At 41.1% G+C, this 18,234-nt stretch overlaps 1 protein-coding gene across 1 annotated transcript in view; it reads right to left on the minus strand.

Moving 5' to 3' along the window:
- Window positions 1-1,320: 1,320 nt before the first annotated feature.
- LOC134227043 (uncharacterized) overlaps window positions 1,321-18,234 on the minus strand; it is a 386,403-nt gene continuing 369,489 nt past the window's right edge. The window contains exons 7-11 of the mRNA XM_062708245.1: window positions 4,497-4,716; window positions 3,691-3,982; window positions 3,504-3,623; window positions 3,100-3,445; window positions 1,321-3,025 (exon numbers count right to left, since the gene is read on the minus strand). Coding sequence (XP_062564229.1) covers window positions 1,930-3,025; window positions 3,100-3,445; window positions 3,504-3,623; window positions 3,691-3,982; window positions 4,497-4,716 — 2,074 coding nt within the window. The 3' untranslated portion in view covers window positions 1,321-1,929. The remainder of the gene's footprint in view (window positions 3,026-3,099; window positions 3,446-3,503; window positions 3,624-3,690; window positions 3,983-4,496; window positions 4,717-18,234) is intronic.

Genomic DNA, 18,234 nt, shown 5'->3' on the forward strand with positions numbered 1-18,234 from the left:
TGATTTCACAACGAAAAAATCAACCAACATTATTTTCCGTGCATCAAGTGATTTGATGGTTGCGGAACAACTTTCCGTCGGTCGACCGTCGGACCCTCGTTTGAAATTTTCTATCTTCTCGCAATAGCTGAAACTGTCAATTGAACTACATCCCCGACTTGGACATAATAGTGCTGTCCAATGAGCAGCTTGAAGTAGCTCGAAGTTGTTCCCGTCCTGCTCATTCTTTTTTGTCAACAAATGGACATGAGAGGGATGGAAAGAACTTCGAGCTACTTCGAGCTGCTCGTTGAACAGCACCAATCTCATGAGTTCTTCCGCAGACCCGACTATGCATCATCACAAAATGAAAAACGCCCTTTTTTTCCTATAAAAATTTGTCTGACGATTGGTATGATTTTTATGTTATTAAATGTATCATATATGTACGTTAGGAGGAGTTAAGCATCAGAACTCTGCAACTACACCGATGCCAACACGCGGGTAGCAACAGCGACCCGGCAACAACATGGTACATAGGACGAACGAGCATACGCAGCGATGAAGTGCACTTTGGCCAACGCACAAACTGCTGACACACATCATCGATCGAACCGATCATCCGATCGAGGAGGACAATAACCAGGTGGAGAGCTTATTGCTGACATATCAGAAATAGTTAATAAAATCAGTGCAGCTAGGGAAAATCCAGTTAGTCTGTAATCGTTAGTCTCAGTCTGTAGTGTGAAGTGTAATTCAATTTCGGAATAAATTATATTTTTTTATGAATGCGTGCCGCATTCTATTTAACTTATATATGTATGTTTTTAAATGCATCATACCAAATTGTTGTACGACCTATAATTATTTATAGGCTCTGTCAGACGTTGCAAGCAAATCACTCGTGCAAGCGAATGATTTCAGAGAGCACTCGCAACAGCAGTCACACAGCAGATTTTCACTTTTAACAAATGTCAGATTTACTCTCATGGAAATCACGTTTTTTTGACCATAAAATCTAATTCCATTCCTATTTTTGCAGTGCAACACTGCAACCTTAAAACCTTTTCACCTTAACGAGCGAAAAAATTGCTAGTGCTGCACTAGCAAGCGCAATTTTGTTTCTGCTGTTTCAAATTTTGACTACTTAGCAGTCACAACATACTAGCGAGCGCGTCAGACATGCAAATATTTAACATATATGTCACTTTTTGCGAGCAAAATGCTTGCTGTGAGCAGTTTGCTTGCAACGTCTGACGGCGCCTAATTAATTGTGCAGCAATTTGAAACTTTTCTATGGCCTATTCAATGAATGGTGTGTTACACTATTTTCGCTTAAAAGTCACGTATGACAAGCGCATAAAAAACAACGTATCAAAGGATATTAGTTGGACAATTGAAAATAATGCAAACCTTGCAAAAAGGTAATTGCTAAGAAACTTATTAATTCAAATAACACCTAGAAGTAAATTTAAAAATCACGCTAAAATCTCCATCTTATTACACCGCCTTGCCCCAGGCATCACTATCCACCCCCAAAATCGCATTCATCATTTCCACTACATCGCGTCTCAGTCGTTCATTTTAATTGGTTCAATCACTGCCACTTCTCCATTCGTTATTCTACCACCGTCTAATTCCCATCGTCACCCTACTTACGGATTATTATTCGTGTTTTATAGGTCATACCGTTCTACGGTTTGCGGTTCGCCCAACTCTACCTCCGAATGGTTTATTTCCCCCTAATTATTGGATTTCTTGCATTGTTTCGCCTGCATGCTGGAGATGAACGCTCTATGCGCGGTGGTGCTCAAGCCATCACCACAATTTATTCGCTCCACTTGGTCGCCCCACCTTCAAATGCTGCCCGCACAGTGCCTAACGATTGAACGCAAAGTAGTAGAAATCCTGGGACTTCGGTATGGGCTACACCGAAGTCTCCAGCTCTTGTCAACAGAAACTATCCTTGGTGGGGTCCAGATAGATGGGCGTCAGGGCGTGACTGCTGGACATGTGATGATGGGGATTTGAATGCGCGTACGATGGATGGTGCGGATATCGCCCATTCGTGTCCAAGTGGTGCGCCTGCAGTTGGTGCTTTTTCTCAACCCGTTTCCTCCGAGCGCAAGCCGTCAGACCGGCTGCCAACGAAAGGAACAGAGTAAGAGTTGCAGCAGCCACTCCCACGTGTAGTGGAGACAGAGGCATATGGCTGTCGCACTCGGTGGGGCTTTCGTCCTGCCCGGATGGACAGTGAACTTTGCCATCGCACCACAGCTCCCTGGGAATGCACGCCTGCAGCTCCTGGCATTTGTAAGGGCAGTCATTTCCGGGGTAGATCTCCATCCATGAAAACTTGTAGTCGTTTCCTTCGAATTCTCGTGGTTTTCGGGAGCTCTTGAACTCGATGATAAGGCTTTTGGAGATTTCCAAGGCGCTGAACTCGTAGGCGTTATCCCAACCATCGGAGAAAGCGACCACATCCGGCCCAGAGGGACAAAGGTCTCTTGAATTCTTCGGATTGTTGGTTGAATAAACGGTGATCCGAGCGTCCGTTGGACATGGTGGAGCGGAATGTAGTAGTGGGGGCATCCAAAATCCTTTCATCTTGAGAACTAAGTAGCTACCTTCGGTATCTGGTTCCAAAAGCCACGGCTGTATCAGTGCAGGGCACGGAGTTGGTTTGAGCAAAGCATCGCCACTGCGACCTCGTAGCCGCCGAACGCTCCAATCCGTTTCACATTCATCTTTCTCAAACTCGTACCGACCTTCGAAGTAGAAATCCCGGAAATCCTGATCCACCTCCATTTGCATGGCAGTGAAACGAACCTCAACGATACTGGCGGCCAGCGGTGCTAGGTTGATCGAGCTTGACACATCTGAACAGAGACAATCCCGCGGGAGTGGTGGTATATCTGTCCAAGGAACTTCGCTGATTCGCAGATCCGCTATCGGTCCACTGTGATGATTACAGTGCCAACGTCCCGAACGGTTTTGCATATTCTGACAGGATCGGCCACCGAAGCGAGCTCGCGTAATGGATAACCTATCGTCGAATCAAACATCAAACACATTAGATTAAAATTCATCACACTAATAGCAAGAAAATTGCAATCATACCTCACGCTTTCCCCAATTCCTGCTTCAAATCGAATGGTGCAAGAAATATTTGGGGAACCACCCCTTCCGTAGAGAAACACATTCGATGGTGATCGGAAAATTCCCCTCGAAGCGGATGACGACCGAAATACTCGATCGCAAGATTTCGGATGGAACTGGACGAGAGCAGCCGGTTCAGGCATGGCCGAAGGGGCTACCAACGGTTCCAACGGAGCTCCTCCCAACGAATTGTCAACGAACTCGTATCGAAGCTTGAAGGCAGACGCCGGTCCGTACAATCGGGCGGTACCGATCGGACTGGGGCGATACTCGATCGTGAGGTCAGATCCAGTTGACAGATAGCTCTCTGGAAAATAAATTTGATAGGTCTTCTTTTTTTTTATGAATCCAAAGAAAATTCTCACCTTGAGTCGAGCACGGTCGACTCCCTTTGGTGATCAATGACCGGGAGCAAAGTCGGGGTACTTCTTCGCGACAAATCTGCTCGATCAAGCTCGCATTTCGGGTGTACTCTGGATGCATGCCTAGGAATACTACGAATTGGTACACAAGCTCAATAAATCACACATCGACACACCGAGGGCAACTTACCGTACGGTCGCGAGGTAACCGACCACCGTCCGTCCCAAATGCGTAGCTGCGTCACGCACTCCGCCGGCGATTCGAATCCGGTGGGATCGATGGCCGAGTGGTACTTGATGAACGAGATCCACACGGTTTCGTGTCGCCGGCCCTGGAAGTGATAGATGCAGGAACTCTCCGGTGGAAGTGTATGCTGCGGACTTTCCAGTTCGCCGGTTTGACTTTCGAAAGCGCTGATCGAGAACTCGCACCGACCGGGTTGACGGATGTAGGACTGCGAGTTTGAGTTGACGTAGAGGACCTTTGAAGAAATAGGAAAAAATATGGTAAATCATCGATTAAATGGCTTTGTTTTTTATTTCTATTAGTAATATTATAGACTAGATGAAATTTTAAAGCGATTTTTTTTTTCGAAACTTTTTGGCAGTACCAAGAGCAGTAACTATGTAATAGATCCCATATCATTCATAAGAAATGTGGCAATGTCCAGCAAATTTCCTGATTATTAAAAACATATTGAAAAACTTTGTAGCTCGATATATTTAGATTATTTTCTTTCACTACGATCTTTTATGATCTTTAATTCAATTAAATTAGAGGACTGGATTTAAATTTGATCCAGACTTTTAAGGGATTCTGCTTCAAACCTAATTTTCTATTTCTCGTATGAATTTGATAATATTCACTAAATCGTAATGACCTCAGAAAGAAATCTATTCCGATTTATTACAAATCGAAAGCAACTGACAAATTAATCTTTTTAAAGCTATCCTTTACTGCTTTTGACCTCAAACAACAATGACGAAAATACTTACATGCACTTCAAGTTCGAATCCGGGCAGAAATGTAACCGGATTCGGATGGAACGGCACGTCGTACGGCGATGTTCGGAACTGGACCATCATGTCTGGCCCGCTTGATACAATATCGGGCAGCGCGTCACCACCGCAAATCCTTCCTATCTCAGGCGCCTCGAGGGACTTTCCATCGTGTATCGTGAGGTAATCTTGCTCCACGTCGCACTGCTCCCAGCTCCTGTACCGAGGAAAGAAACCACACAGAAAAGTTCAACCATCGTGCCATTTTGTGCATTCAGAACAAACGCTCGACCAACCAACTTTCACTCTTCACGCTCAATTGATTCCACTATCGAATTATCACTTGATGTTTCCCTCGCTACACCCTCGATCTTTTCTCCATTTTAGAAACAATAGAAAACTCCTCTGTAAGAGCCCTTTTTCCCCCAGAAGGACCAACTTCCTTCGATTCAATATTACAAAAATCAAAGAGCACGAAAAGTTTCCACTGAAAATTCCAGCCAGGCCTCAGCGAGAGAAACGGTTCTGCATACACAATCGTTTATCAATAGCCGAAGATTTCTCGGTTCTGTTCCAATCCAATTCAATCCCATCCAGTGAAGCAGTTTGCACATTAATATTCCAAAGTGCTCTCGCCCCGGGACGCTGTGCACGATGCAGCGCGCGGGGTTGCAATATTTAAACGCATCGGAACCCCTCTGGCTCCATTCTCTAGCGAATGAATGCCTTCCTAGGAAAAACTTTTCACGTCCGTTCCGAAGGAGGAGATAAAAACCCTCCGCTTTCCATATGAAATAATAATTCCGAAATAATAATTTACAAGTTTTGCATCGGAAGCTGCTAGCTACAAAACGTAGCACAAGTAGAGCAGATCGGAACGCAGCTGCCCCGGTAATAGAAGTTCAACGGCGAGATAAATCTAGGGAAGAAATTGGAAAACGGAATAGATGCGATGGTTGGATACCGGAACGTCCATAATGCCACGGGGAATAACGCTCAGGTGTTGCAACGGGAAATCCATAGTCCATAGCAGGGGTTTGCAATCGATTGCAGGGCTTCTGGCATACTTCTTCGTTAATTTATTTGTATCAATTTATTTTATCTTTATAATAATCTTATCTTCAGTAATCCGATTTCATTACAACCAATATTTATCTTCTGGTTTAGGTCTGGTTTGTATTTCGAAAATAACCACAATTCACCTCAATTTCTTTTAAATTCGCCTTATCGGGGAATGTTGAGCAATTGTTGAGCAGATGAAATGGCCATCCCAGTTGACAAATGAGTATCAAAAATTAATTTTTATCTTTCAGTTTTCGTTCGTCACTACTCTTTTTTTTAATATCAACGGATTTTTACAAAAAAAAAAGTATCACTAAAGGAGAAGAGCTTCCCAAACAAAACTGCTGCAAATACTTACGAAAAAGAATTACTAGAAAGTCAGGGAGAAACTAAGCAGTGCGTTCATACAGATATAGATTTGGGACTAATCACTATCTCATAGATGGAAGCAACGTACTCTTCAATAGTCGAGATCTGTTCTGGCTACGTCCTTGCGAATGCTAAGGAAGGGAAAGGATGGTTAGATGGACACATACTTAAGAAAGATGCAGAGAACTCTACGAACCTTTATAGATGCCACGGGAGGTTTTTGGATTGCGTTGGAGAATATAACAGTAGGAATCGTTTTGGTAGAACGTGAAACACAGAAAGAACTAAGATAGAAATACGAAGTAGGAAAGGGATGAGCCTGGAATTGAACCCACGACCTCCTGCTTATAAGGCTGAAGTGGTAGCCAATAGTCCACCTAGTTCGTCGTGAAACGTCGTCAAATGTCAAAAGGTCGAAAAGGGTCGTTTGGCCGAAAGAGCCGTTTGGTCGAAAAAGCCGATTAGTCGAAAGGATCATTTGGCCGAAAGGATCATTTGGCCGAAAGGGTCATTCGGTCGAAAGGGTCGTTTGGCCGAAAGGGTCGTTTGGCCGAAAGGCATTTGGCCGGAAGGGTCATTTAGCCGAAAGGCTCGTTTGGTCGAAAGGGTCATTCAGCCGAAAGGGTCGTTTAGCCGAAAGGATCGTTTGACCGAAAGGGTCGTTTGGCCAAAAGGGTCATTTGGCCGAAACGGTCATTAGGCCAAAAGGGTCATTAGGCCAAAAGGGTCATTAGGCCGAAAGGGTGATTTGGCCGAAAGGGTCGTTAGGGGCCGTACACTAATTAAGTAAGAATTTTTTCTGGATTTTTCAACCCCCCCTCCCCCCATGTGAGATTTTTTCCATACAAATCATTTTTATTTATATGGAACGTAAGAAAATGGCAGACCCCCCCTAAGTGCTCACGTAATAAGTGTACGACCCCTTAGGCCGAAAAGGTCAATAGGCCGAAAAGGTCATTTGGCCGAAAAGGTCATTTGGCCGAAATGGTCATTTGACCGAAAGGGTCATTTGGCCGAAAGGGTCATTTGGCCGAAAGGGACATTTGGTCGAAAGGGTCACTTGGCCGATTAGGACATTTCGCCGAATAGGTCATTTGAAAAGTGTAAAATTAGGAATGAGAAAAGAGGCGTCTCACTTCTCACACTTAATTTTTCTCTTCTCACTGTAAAAAAGTGAGAAGCGCGTAATAAGTAGTGAGATGTCTCACTACCCACCTCGCACTACTCAAAATGATTTTTTTTATTCCTTTCTTTATTTGCAGGCACTCTGTGATACTCAACCGCTATTGTGCCGTGATCTACTGTGAAATTCCCCTGTACAGAATTCACACAGAATCTAATTTTAGATTTCCATTACTCATTATTGTTGTCGTTGCCAGTCCATCTTGTCGTGGGTCCATTGTGTCCGTTTGTCCATGTCGTGCATCCCAATGATCGTTGCATTGTTCGGTTGCCATTTTTCCGGGTACATTGGAGGAATTCCTTCGAGAAGAACAAGTTGTCAGTCCCTTGTCATAAGACGAGTTTGTACGAGACACTGAAGACGGCCTTACTGTTGAGGTCGAAATACGTATCTGTCAAGATGCAATTAAGTGGTGGAATTCAATGGGATTGTATAAACTCGTCTTATGACAGGTGAAAACATTCCACTAAAAAGTTCAAAATAATTTTCTTAACAAAGGTGTCAGTCGTCATCAGGCAGCAGTGAAGATAAGGCGCTTTCCTCAACACACTACCGCATGGGCTGCGCATCCGGCGACTGACGATGATTTGGTGGAGGGTTACTCAAAATGAATGCCAAATGACCTTCGGCCAAATGGTATATTCGGCCAAACACCTTTAAACCTAGTGGTATTCGGCCAAATGGCTTTAGGCCGAATGGATTTCGGCCAAACGACCCTTCCCCCGTGCATTGATATTTATTTGTGCTTGCTCAAGAGACGATACGTTGACCCGGGATTACAATTTGTCTTGAAATAAATATAAACTAGTAATAAAAATAAAATAATAATAAATATAAAATTTTCATAAATAATGCAAAATGTCCATAAGCAATTAGGAATTTTACATAAAACAAAAATAAATTAGTAAAAATTGCAATTATAACAGAAGAATTAACCATAAAGAAATCAAAATATTCCACGGAAGAAATACAAAATTTACATAAATAAATCAATATTAGCATTAAACAATTGTAAAAATTTCCATTGAACTGCACATAATACGCAAGAACTCAAGGGCCTTGTATAGACATGTTGAGTTGATTAGTTGACCAATTGAGCTGAGCTCCAGAACAATTTGGAGAACCTAGAATATCTGCATCAAACTTATTTGAACGTCACGTAACACTGCTGGATAAATTTCGGATTAAATTCAGACGTAGATGACCTGCTAGATCAAATGATCTACATTTCAGAACAATCTGGAGAACCTAGAACATCTGCATCAAACTAATTTGGGCTGCACATAATACGCAAGAACCCTAGCCTCATGATATACGAATGCAAAAATGGTAACTTGGCTAAGAAACCTCGCAGTTAATAACTGTGGAAGTGCTTAATGAACACTGAGCTGCGAGGCGGCTCTGTCCCAAGTGTGGGGATGTAATGCTAATAAGAAGAAGAAGAAGATTTCAAAAAGTGTTTGATTATATAAACTTCAATGCATGATTAATAGAGTGGGGCGTCTGGGTCATTTTTTCAAATCAATGGTTTTTCGAAGCCATTCTGGGTCCTGAACAACTGTGCAGAATTTGGAACCGATTGGTTGCTTCTTCGCTTGCCGCATCGCGTTTGGAGTTTGTATGAAAATTAGTATGGGAGAACGTATATTTTTGCATTTCTACCACTAGAGGTTTCAGTTCATCGTAAACCAAGTGGTACATTGCGTTAAAGTATAACCCAAAGGATGCCGAAAAACTTTGCTGACGAAGGCACGTTGCTGGAACGTCCACGAAAAAAGTTATAACGCTTCGAACATTAAGTGTTCAAACCATATGCAGAAAATCGTTTATTCTGCCAGCACTGCCGTATTACGTAGACCAATAATTTAACTGAGTGTTTTTTCGAAATAATTGATCTTATAGGGATTTAAAGCTATCCGGAATTATTTCACAAAGCAAAAAATCCGACAAAGATGGGTTTTGCCCTTCGATAATCATAGGTTGTCCGGTAGTGCTGGCAGAAACATTGATTTCTTGCATATGGTTTGAACCATCAATTTTCGAAACGTAATAACATTTTTTGTAGACCTTCCAACTACGTACCTTCTTAGGCAAAGTCTTTCGACATCTTCCAGACTATATGCTAATGTATTGAGGCACGTGATTGATGATAAATTGAAGCCGCTAAGAGCAAAAATGTAAAAAAGTACGTTTTCCCATACTAATCTCCATGTAAATTTAAAACGCGATGCGGCATGCGAGGTTGCAACCAATCGAGCCCATATTTTGCACAATTGATTGGGGTCCCAAAACGATTCAGAAAAACCTTGATCTCAGTTGATCGGACGAAGTTTGCGTTTTTCCATACAACTGCGCCCCACTCTAATGATTAATGTGGTTGCAAATTAATTTTCAAATTTCTAAACTAGAAAAACAAAAATCTAAAAATGTGAGGTTGATGAAAACGCGCATTAAACATTTTTACCTGGAATGTATTCTGATCGATTAGCAAAAATTGCAATTATAACTGAAGAATTTTCCATAAAGATATCAAAATGTTTCAAGAAAAAAATACTAAATTTCCATAAATAAATCAATATTAGTATTAAACAACTGCAAAAATTTGCATTAAACTGCACATAATACGCAAGAACTCAAGGGCAAGGATGTTATCGATCATTTAGTAATCTGCAGTCGATCATTTAGTAGTTTGCCAATAACTCGTTCCCGAGGCCTAATTTCAAAACGTATTGTTTGGTGGTCTTTAAGTGCGAAGGTTTTTCTACAACTCTTCTCAACAGGTCGATGTTCGAATTTCACCATTAAAGGAGTAACGGTGCTAGTCGCTATACTCATACTAAATGATAACAAAATATGCAATCATTTAGACTAAGTTACTGCTACTAGCGATATAGCTCCGTTATTAGTGAAATTCAAACAAAGAAGTGTTAGGCAGAGTTATAGATAAACCTTTGCACTAGAAGTTCACCATAGAACACATTTTAAAATTTAGCCACTAAAATGAGTTATTGACAAACTACTAAATGATCGAAGGCAGATTACTAAATGATCGATAACATCGCTGCTCAAGGGATTTGTATAGACATGTTGAGTTGATTCCAATTGGATACCAAGTGAAGTTGACCTGCTAGATCTGTACTCCAGAACAATTTGGAGAACCTGGAACATTTGCATCAAACTAATTTGGACTGCACATTGAACGCAAGGGCTCTAGGAACTCGTATGGACATGATGTGATGATTAGTTGACCAATTGAACTGAACTCCAGAACAATCTGGAGAACCTAGAACATCTGTATCAAACTAATTTGGGCTGCACATTATACGCAAGAACCCTAGGGATTTGTATGGACGTGCTGGGTTGATTTCAATTGGATATCAGGTGAAGTTAACCTGCTAGACCCAATGATCCGAGTTCCAGAGCAATTTGGGGAACCTAGAACATCTGTATCAAACTAATTTGAACTTTACATAACACAAAAGGGCTCTAGGAACTTGTACGGATATGCTGGGTTGATTACGATTGGATAGCAGGGGCGTAGTTGACCAAATGATCACATAATATACAAGGGCTCTATGGACTTTCATGGACTGGGTTGCTGGGTTGCTGGGTGGATTTCGGTTTGAAACCAGGCGTAGTTGACCTGGTGGACCAAATCATCATAACTCCAGAACAATTCGGAGAAGAAAATTATTTAGCTCTTTTTTAGTGGAATGTTTTCACTGTCGTAAGACGAGTTCAGCACAATTCCATTCAATTCCACCACCTCGTAATACTTTTACATATACGTATTTCGACCTCAACTGTAAGGTTGTCTTCAGTGTCTTGTACTTGACTCGACTCAGTCTTCTCTTAGAAGACGCCCGAGTACCTGCTGTTTGAAATCATGATTCTAATGATTTTTTGATCGCAGTATTCGACATGTTAACCAAGAACATGTACTTCCCAACATGCAATTAGGTTCAGGTTTCCCATAATACAAGTTTCATACAAATGCTTGCACACTTGTTCATTTATTTAATAAAACAAATGAGGTGAAATTTTGCGTCAAAAGTTTGATCACAAGGTGAATCATCGCACAACTGTACCATGTATCTCCATGTAATCTTATGCTTAGATGCTGCTGAACAGTTTGCAAAATCCATACCTATGTTTTCCCTGCGAGGCCCATTTTTGCCTGAGAATCACTCATGGGGACATTCAGATATTGTAATAACTTAGATTATCGTACTAACTTATTATTTTAATTTATCTAAACATGCAAATATGAAAGTGACTTCAACACCGGAATTCTCCCAATCAAACAACAGACGCCAGTAACCAGCCGATTTTAGAAGTCGAGAACTACAAATGCAACAGATAAGCATTACGAATACAAACTTTTTGAGACTGATTTTGTCGTCCAGTGTAATACAATCTACATAAGTCTACAATCTACATCTAATACAGTTGTCTCGAACACGAAGGGTGACGATTGCACCCTTAGTTTAATTTCAACACATAATATAGTTTTACTGTTGTATATCAACGGCCAAGCGAGCCCACATTGTTTCTGTTATCGAGAACTTCACACACTAGGCCCCAGCATCCGGTAGATATTCAATTTGCAAAAAAAAAATCAGAAGAGTTATATGCAAGATACGACCGCCCGACGAAAGCTACGTAGAACAGGTTATAAGATACACAGGATTTTGTTTTTACACGATTTTTTTTCGCTCGTGTTTTTGATCGTGTGACTTCAATTTACCACCAAACTCTTCGCAACATGTTTCAAAAAATCCAGGATAAATCAAAGAAAAATCACATGATAATTGATATGCGTTAAACATTAAGGATGAGTGCAAAATTGAGAAAATGTAAATCGTGTAAAAACAAAATCCAGTGTAATTCATTACTGGTTTTTTAAACATGTGCTCAGAGTGATTCAAATTTTGACTTTTGGCACCTTTAAAATTTGACTGAGTACGAGCAGTTTAAAGTTTGTATGGAAATTACTCCTTTTTGGAAAATTGCTCATTGTTCAACTTTGATTGATGAGACTATTACTAATGCTACATACATTTCACAAATTCCTTTGGAATACACCCAACTTGTTATCAACTTGTTATTGATCGACCATTTGACATTTTCGACCTTTTGTGCCTTAAGCCACAATTTCAACATTCTGTCCTTTTCGATGTTATGTCTTTTGTACCTTTTGTCTTTTTAACCTTCTGCCATTTCGACCTTTTGTCATAAATTCAGTACATTCTCGGTCAACTTTTCATACGCTTCAGGACGATATTTATCTTATCCTTCTATGTTCTGCGGATGACTTTTTCCGCTAATTAAGAGGGCTTCTCTTGTACTCCCATAAGCTTCAAGATTTTGACATAACTTATACCGTCAGATTTGAGGATAATTGCCTTGTTTCTATCTCTTGGTTTACCTCGTCCTCTGGATGATGTGCCATTAGCTCTTTAGGCACCTTTTTTGTTGACGCTTTATCAGCCGCCTTTTTGCCGCTGTTTTCACAAAAGCCATCGACTTTTCGGAATATAGGGGAAGAGGCCCCAAAACGCCCCCTCGAGGCAAAACGCCTTTTGTGGTTTCCCTCATATTTACTGTCATTAAGATGACCGTAACAAAACTAGATCTGAAATTATGTTGGTTAGGCGAAAAAAGTTTCAAAATAATGCATGGAAAGGTCGGAAAAACCGAAAATTTCCACATTTTGAAGAAACATTTAACATTTTGGCGAGGCAAAACGCCCTAGTGGCACTAACCTACAATGTACTTGCGTCTCCACGTACTATCCATACCAGAATGCTGATTCGCCGACGCATGGTGCTTTGTTCCCTAGGAGCTGCCAGCTAAAAGGCGTTTTGCCTCATGAGTTTTCCAGCAACAGAATATCACCACTTTTTTGAAATGTGAATATTATCAATATGATTGAGATTTTTGACAATTTTTGAAAGGCATCAACTAGCTATATTGTTTAACTGTTGCGTGAGGTAGAAACACCCATGAAAATCGTTATACTTAAGGCATAGAAGCAGTCTATGCTTAGCTAGGGCATATTGCCCCTCCTTCCCCTACGATCAGCATCCAAGGTAAGTCCTTCAACAGGCGAACTTCAGGGCCTTCACTAGTGGGCGGTAGTGGCTCTCTCCTCTCCTTCGGGTCAGCAACGTGCAAGACCTACTTAGAGGCGACCGTGCATCTCGCAGCCAGGCTTACCACCAACTCTTGCTTCTCAATAAGGACCTCAATAAGATTTTTCTCCCTATCTCCGTTCTGAATAACAGCAGAGTCTTCCACTCTTGCCTTGCCACAATTAGAGTTTCCATTTCCCGGCCATTTTCGTTGTCCCGGGATTCGGGATGAACTTGTTCGGGATCCCGGGATTTTTCGATGTTTCCTTTGAAAACTTATTTTTTGATTTAAAAACGATTTTCTTCAATGTTCAGGGGTAAAGTTCATATTTTAGTAAGGCCAGATTTCAAATCAATTTTCAAATTGGAACTCAATTCAATTCTAATTTGAATCGATTCTTTCGAAAAAAAAACGACTTCAGGAATCAAATAATATTCACGTTTTTCTTGGAAGATAGAGTACCCTTTTTGAATATATGATCGCCGAGTCCGAGAAGAAGGGTTCGCTGGCAGTTAAAGTCGGCTTGACTGTTCGCATTGTTTTGAATATGCATTTTGGGTTTTATACAGTTGCTGGGATTGCATTCAATACCCCAGTGATGAAAGATGGAAGATGCGCAGTAGAATCGTACTGGGCCCATATATTGGAACCCACTCACTAAGAAAACACAATACTTGAGTATCCTCCAACCCATGGCAGGCTACTAATTCATAATTTTGCCAAGAGCTGCAGCTCTTCCTCATCTTGAACCGATCGCTTCCTAATCTTGATGTTAATCGTTAATTTATCATTAGCTCCGATAAAGTTAATTGCGTTCAACGTAATCGCTTGCTGCAAAAAGATGAATCAACTCAATTATTATCGGAGTTCGATAATTTAACGATGATGAGGTTAATAGATTACGCGATTAAAGTTGGTATACAATTCTGACAGAAGCCGAGAATTGGAAAACGATTGATTGCAGCCTGTTGACCAGCGTTGATTTTGGGGTCGGACCACTTGTACTTGCGCATGTGCTGGAAAGTTTGTTGTACGAACGTCGATTGGAAGGACATGAATTGGATCAAGAATTATTTTGGAGGCAAAAAGCTGAGGAAGATTGATTCAATGTTGGGCGGCGCGAGAAGATTAGCAAGGCGAATATCAGCTAGTGTACACAACCTCGCTGTAGACGGGAGAAGGGTAGGAAACAGGCGTCAAATAGATGTAGCTGATCTTGTACTGTAGATACTTGTCGTTTAATTATTAGAAAGCTATAGCTGCTGGATAAAGTATCAGTCAGTAACCCTCCATTTAGTGGTATTGGGGAATCTAATATTTTTTGTGAAGGTGTTCTATTAACTGTCTCCGATATTTTCATGTCTGTTCCTTTCTTACTCATTTAATAATAAGATGACATCGATTGTGCATCACAAAGAACCTTGGCTCCGTAGACTGAGCCAAGGTTCTGATATGAGTTTACCATCTAAGTTGGGTGTCTGGGTAGACTTAGCCAAGGACTGATATGAGTTCATCACCTAAGTTGGGTTTCGCGTTCAAAACAAATAACTTTTGTAAGAAGAAAAATTACACTGTTTGCGAACCGGAAATGAAACAGTATTTTTTGTATACGAAGTTGATTTATCTACTGGTTTGAGTTTACATTAAAGAGGTAGCCTTATGATTGGCCAATGTTTGTCGAATAATATTGCTACTGTTTGTTTCTATACGGAGATGGACCAAGAAGAAACGGGCTTTTACGTAACGTATTGGATCCGATTAGTGCATTTGTAAAGAACTATTGGCAAGTTCTAAATCAACAAATCGTGAGGAAAGTTCTATAGATGCTAGATTCAAGAAACTTATTGTAGTGCTTGATTTTTCCAATCGTCACATGTGCTTTTTACTGTTGTATATCCATAGCCAAGCGAGCCCACACTGTTTTTATTATCGAGAACTTCACACACTATTCCCCAGCATCCGAAAGATATTCAATTTTCAAAAAAGAGCTAAACCGCGGTGGAAAACCAACATATTTAATAATATGCAATTAATTATTGAATTACGTTCTTGTTGTGCCCCAGGACATGTAGCACAGTCTACGATGTTGCAGGTTTCCATTAAATGATACGAGTAGAATTGCCAGAACTCATGTTGACGATTTTGCGTTGTTTGTTGATGGAACATGGGTCACATTCAGATAAGCTCCTAAATTCGACAAGTAAATGGATATCCTGAGAAATCGTCGTACGGCTTCGTGCTCACTAATCAGAGAGTGATCCGGTCAGCCGGAACAGAAGAAGGCAACTCGGGTGAGCATTCGCTACGCCGGAGTGCAGTCTCCGTGTTTGTTGTACTGGGAGCTGCTTGGGATGCGAAAAAACGATTAGCTCGTATGCGATTACGCCCAAGATGTTGAATACAGTGTTGACGCCAATCGAAGCTTGCTTGCTTGCTGTGCCACTCACTCAGATGAGCAGAATGATCACAACACACTAACTCCTGAACACTTTCTATTCCAACGACCACTTTCCAGGGAACAAGAAGACAAGAGTACGTTCAACGTTTCTGGTCCAAAAAGTCAACGCAATAGCTGTTGGACACCAGGACCAAGTGCATCCGGCAATGAATTTGTTTTCGTTGGAACGATAGTTCTAATCAGGGAAGAAAACTTTCCACATCTACAGTGGCTCTAAGAGCGTGTAACCCACTTTGACCCGTAGCAGTCCGAGAAGGTCAGTGTTGTCACAATCATGACAAGAAACGGGAGTCTTGCGAGCGATTTCGAAGATTCGCATCTTGCTCTTCAGCGAAAAAGAGCGTTCGCCCACATCAAAGGCCTCCTTCAACGAGACGCAGAAGCGCCTGCGGGAGTTACCCAACGTTTATCCGAGCCTGATTAGATTTCTTAACCGTTCTCAGCCACCCTTGATGCAGGCCATCAACTACTATCGCAATTCGAAGTTATTGTTACGGAAGGTAATGTAATTTAGATTTTAGAATGGATATGACTAAATTGATGATCATGCTGTTAACGCGAAAAGTGAATGCTAATGTTCACTTAGTGGCAAAATTAGATTGAAAACGTATTTAGGAATAAATAGAAATCGTATGAAATCGGAAACGTAATTTCATGTTTACACTCGACAAACGTAATTAAAATATCTCGAAATGGCTTCCAGTTGCCCAACAGAATTTCCATGGATGTTGATTTAGAGCTTGCTAAAAAGTTAAAAAATAGTTCTCTGCTGCAGCTGCAAATCTCATGTATGTATTAACAACAAACACCAAACAACCCTTCTCCATTGGCATAATCATGCAATATTTTCGGATTTCTTCAGTTATCCGGCATGCTAAAAAGTAATCATTAACCCGAATTTGAATTTCCGGACATATCAGATACAGGCGAGCATCTAATGTATCAGCGTGAAGCTCTAACGTCCTCCGAAATTTTCGCTTCTCATCAGCACAAATCATGTGCCCTCCGCAGTCCGCAAAACAGCAAACAAGCCAAAGCAAACGGTTAGTTTCCACTCGCTGGAGCTGTCTTCTCTTCCATCGCATCCGAGCGCATCGCATCTGTGCGCCCGGGTCGTATGTTATATGTGGGGCTTCCACCTTATGGCCCCCAACCCACCCCTCCGGGTGTAGTACAGCAGAGTCGTTATAATTCGTTGTCATTTAATTTAGTAAATTGCAATTGGTACTGCTGTCGTTACCATACCATACTGCGTTGGCAGTTCTCAAACAAGCGCAAGTTCGGTCGCTCTCGACTGTATATCTCTATCTCTGCTATGCGGTTGGATATAGATAGGGTTCCGCGCAAATGTTACGTCGCAAACTTCTGCTGTTACATCAAACAGTGTAACAAAATTAATGGAAGTTTCGTTAATCCAATTTGTTCTTTCGTTCTGTTCCATTCTACAACTCTACAATGCCTGATCAATTGTGTTACAACCGGTAGCAAATTTTTACATTCGATTTTAAGAGATTATATTGCATTTTATTTAGTTTAATGCGATCCCATACTAATACATTCGACTTTAATTTTGCAATTCCCTTTGATTACAAGAGATTCTCTATCCATTAGATTCAATTAAATTCAATTTTATTCCTATCGATTAAGCTACATTCGAATATATTAAATTCGTCTAGATTCCGGTTTAAATCAATTCAACAGGATTCCATTTGATTCCATAACATTAGTTTCGTAGAATACCATTCATTTTCTCGGTTTCATTCCATTGTGTTACATTTTATTCTGATTTTAATAAATTTTATCCAATATTTTCTTCCTCTCCAATCGATTTAACTTGATTTCTTCAGATTAATTAAAAACATGATCATTTGAGTAGTAACATTTCTAACTCATTTTCCCTATTAGATCATGCGACAGGGCGTCACCCCATTTCCGTTTCTTCAGTAGTGTCGTTGCGGTGGTGGCGGCATGTGTTTTGCGAAACATGTGAAAACTATCAACCAATTTCATATTCCAGCGAGCTACTGTCAGTTGGGGTTTTTGATGGCGGCGCTCTGTCTCTCGTTGGTAACCATTCCAAATGTGTTTCGGAACGTGTCAAACGTTGCAGAGAGAGTTCACAATTACGCCGTCGGTGTCTTCAAAATGGTTTGTCCTCGCCGCCTGGAAACCAACGCCATTTTCCAACTATTGCGACAATTGGTGCAAGCTTATTTTTGCTTCTGGTTTTTAGTTTTGCCGATTTCCCAAAGAAGTGCACCGTAGCACATTCGCTTCGGCAAGTGCAAATGTTTGCAGTAAATTAATTCAATTATAATTAATTTAGAACCTGGTTCTGATGGCTGGTGTCGGCAAGGAGGTGTCTCTTGGGGAAACACGGCGCCTGACCGCAGTGCGGTCTAAGTAAACCATTTGCTGGCGATGGTGTGATTCCTGTGCGTCCGTGTCTCGGCATCGAATCTTATTAATGGACGGCTAATAAATAAGTCCCCACTTCGATAACGTAACCGCGGCAAAGCTGCATTTGT

Source organism: Armigeres subalbatus, chromosome 3, assembly GCF_024139115.2.
Source record: "Armigeres subalbatus isolate Guangzhou_Male chromosome 3, GZ_Asu_2, whole genome shotgun sequence".
In the NCBI taxonomy this organism is placed as follows: domain Eukaryota; kingdom Metazoa; phylum Arthropoda; class Insecta; order Diptera; family Culicidae; genus Armigeres; species Armigeres subalbatus.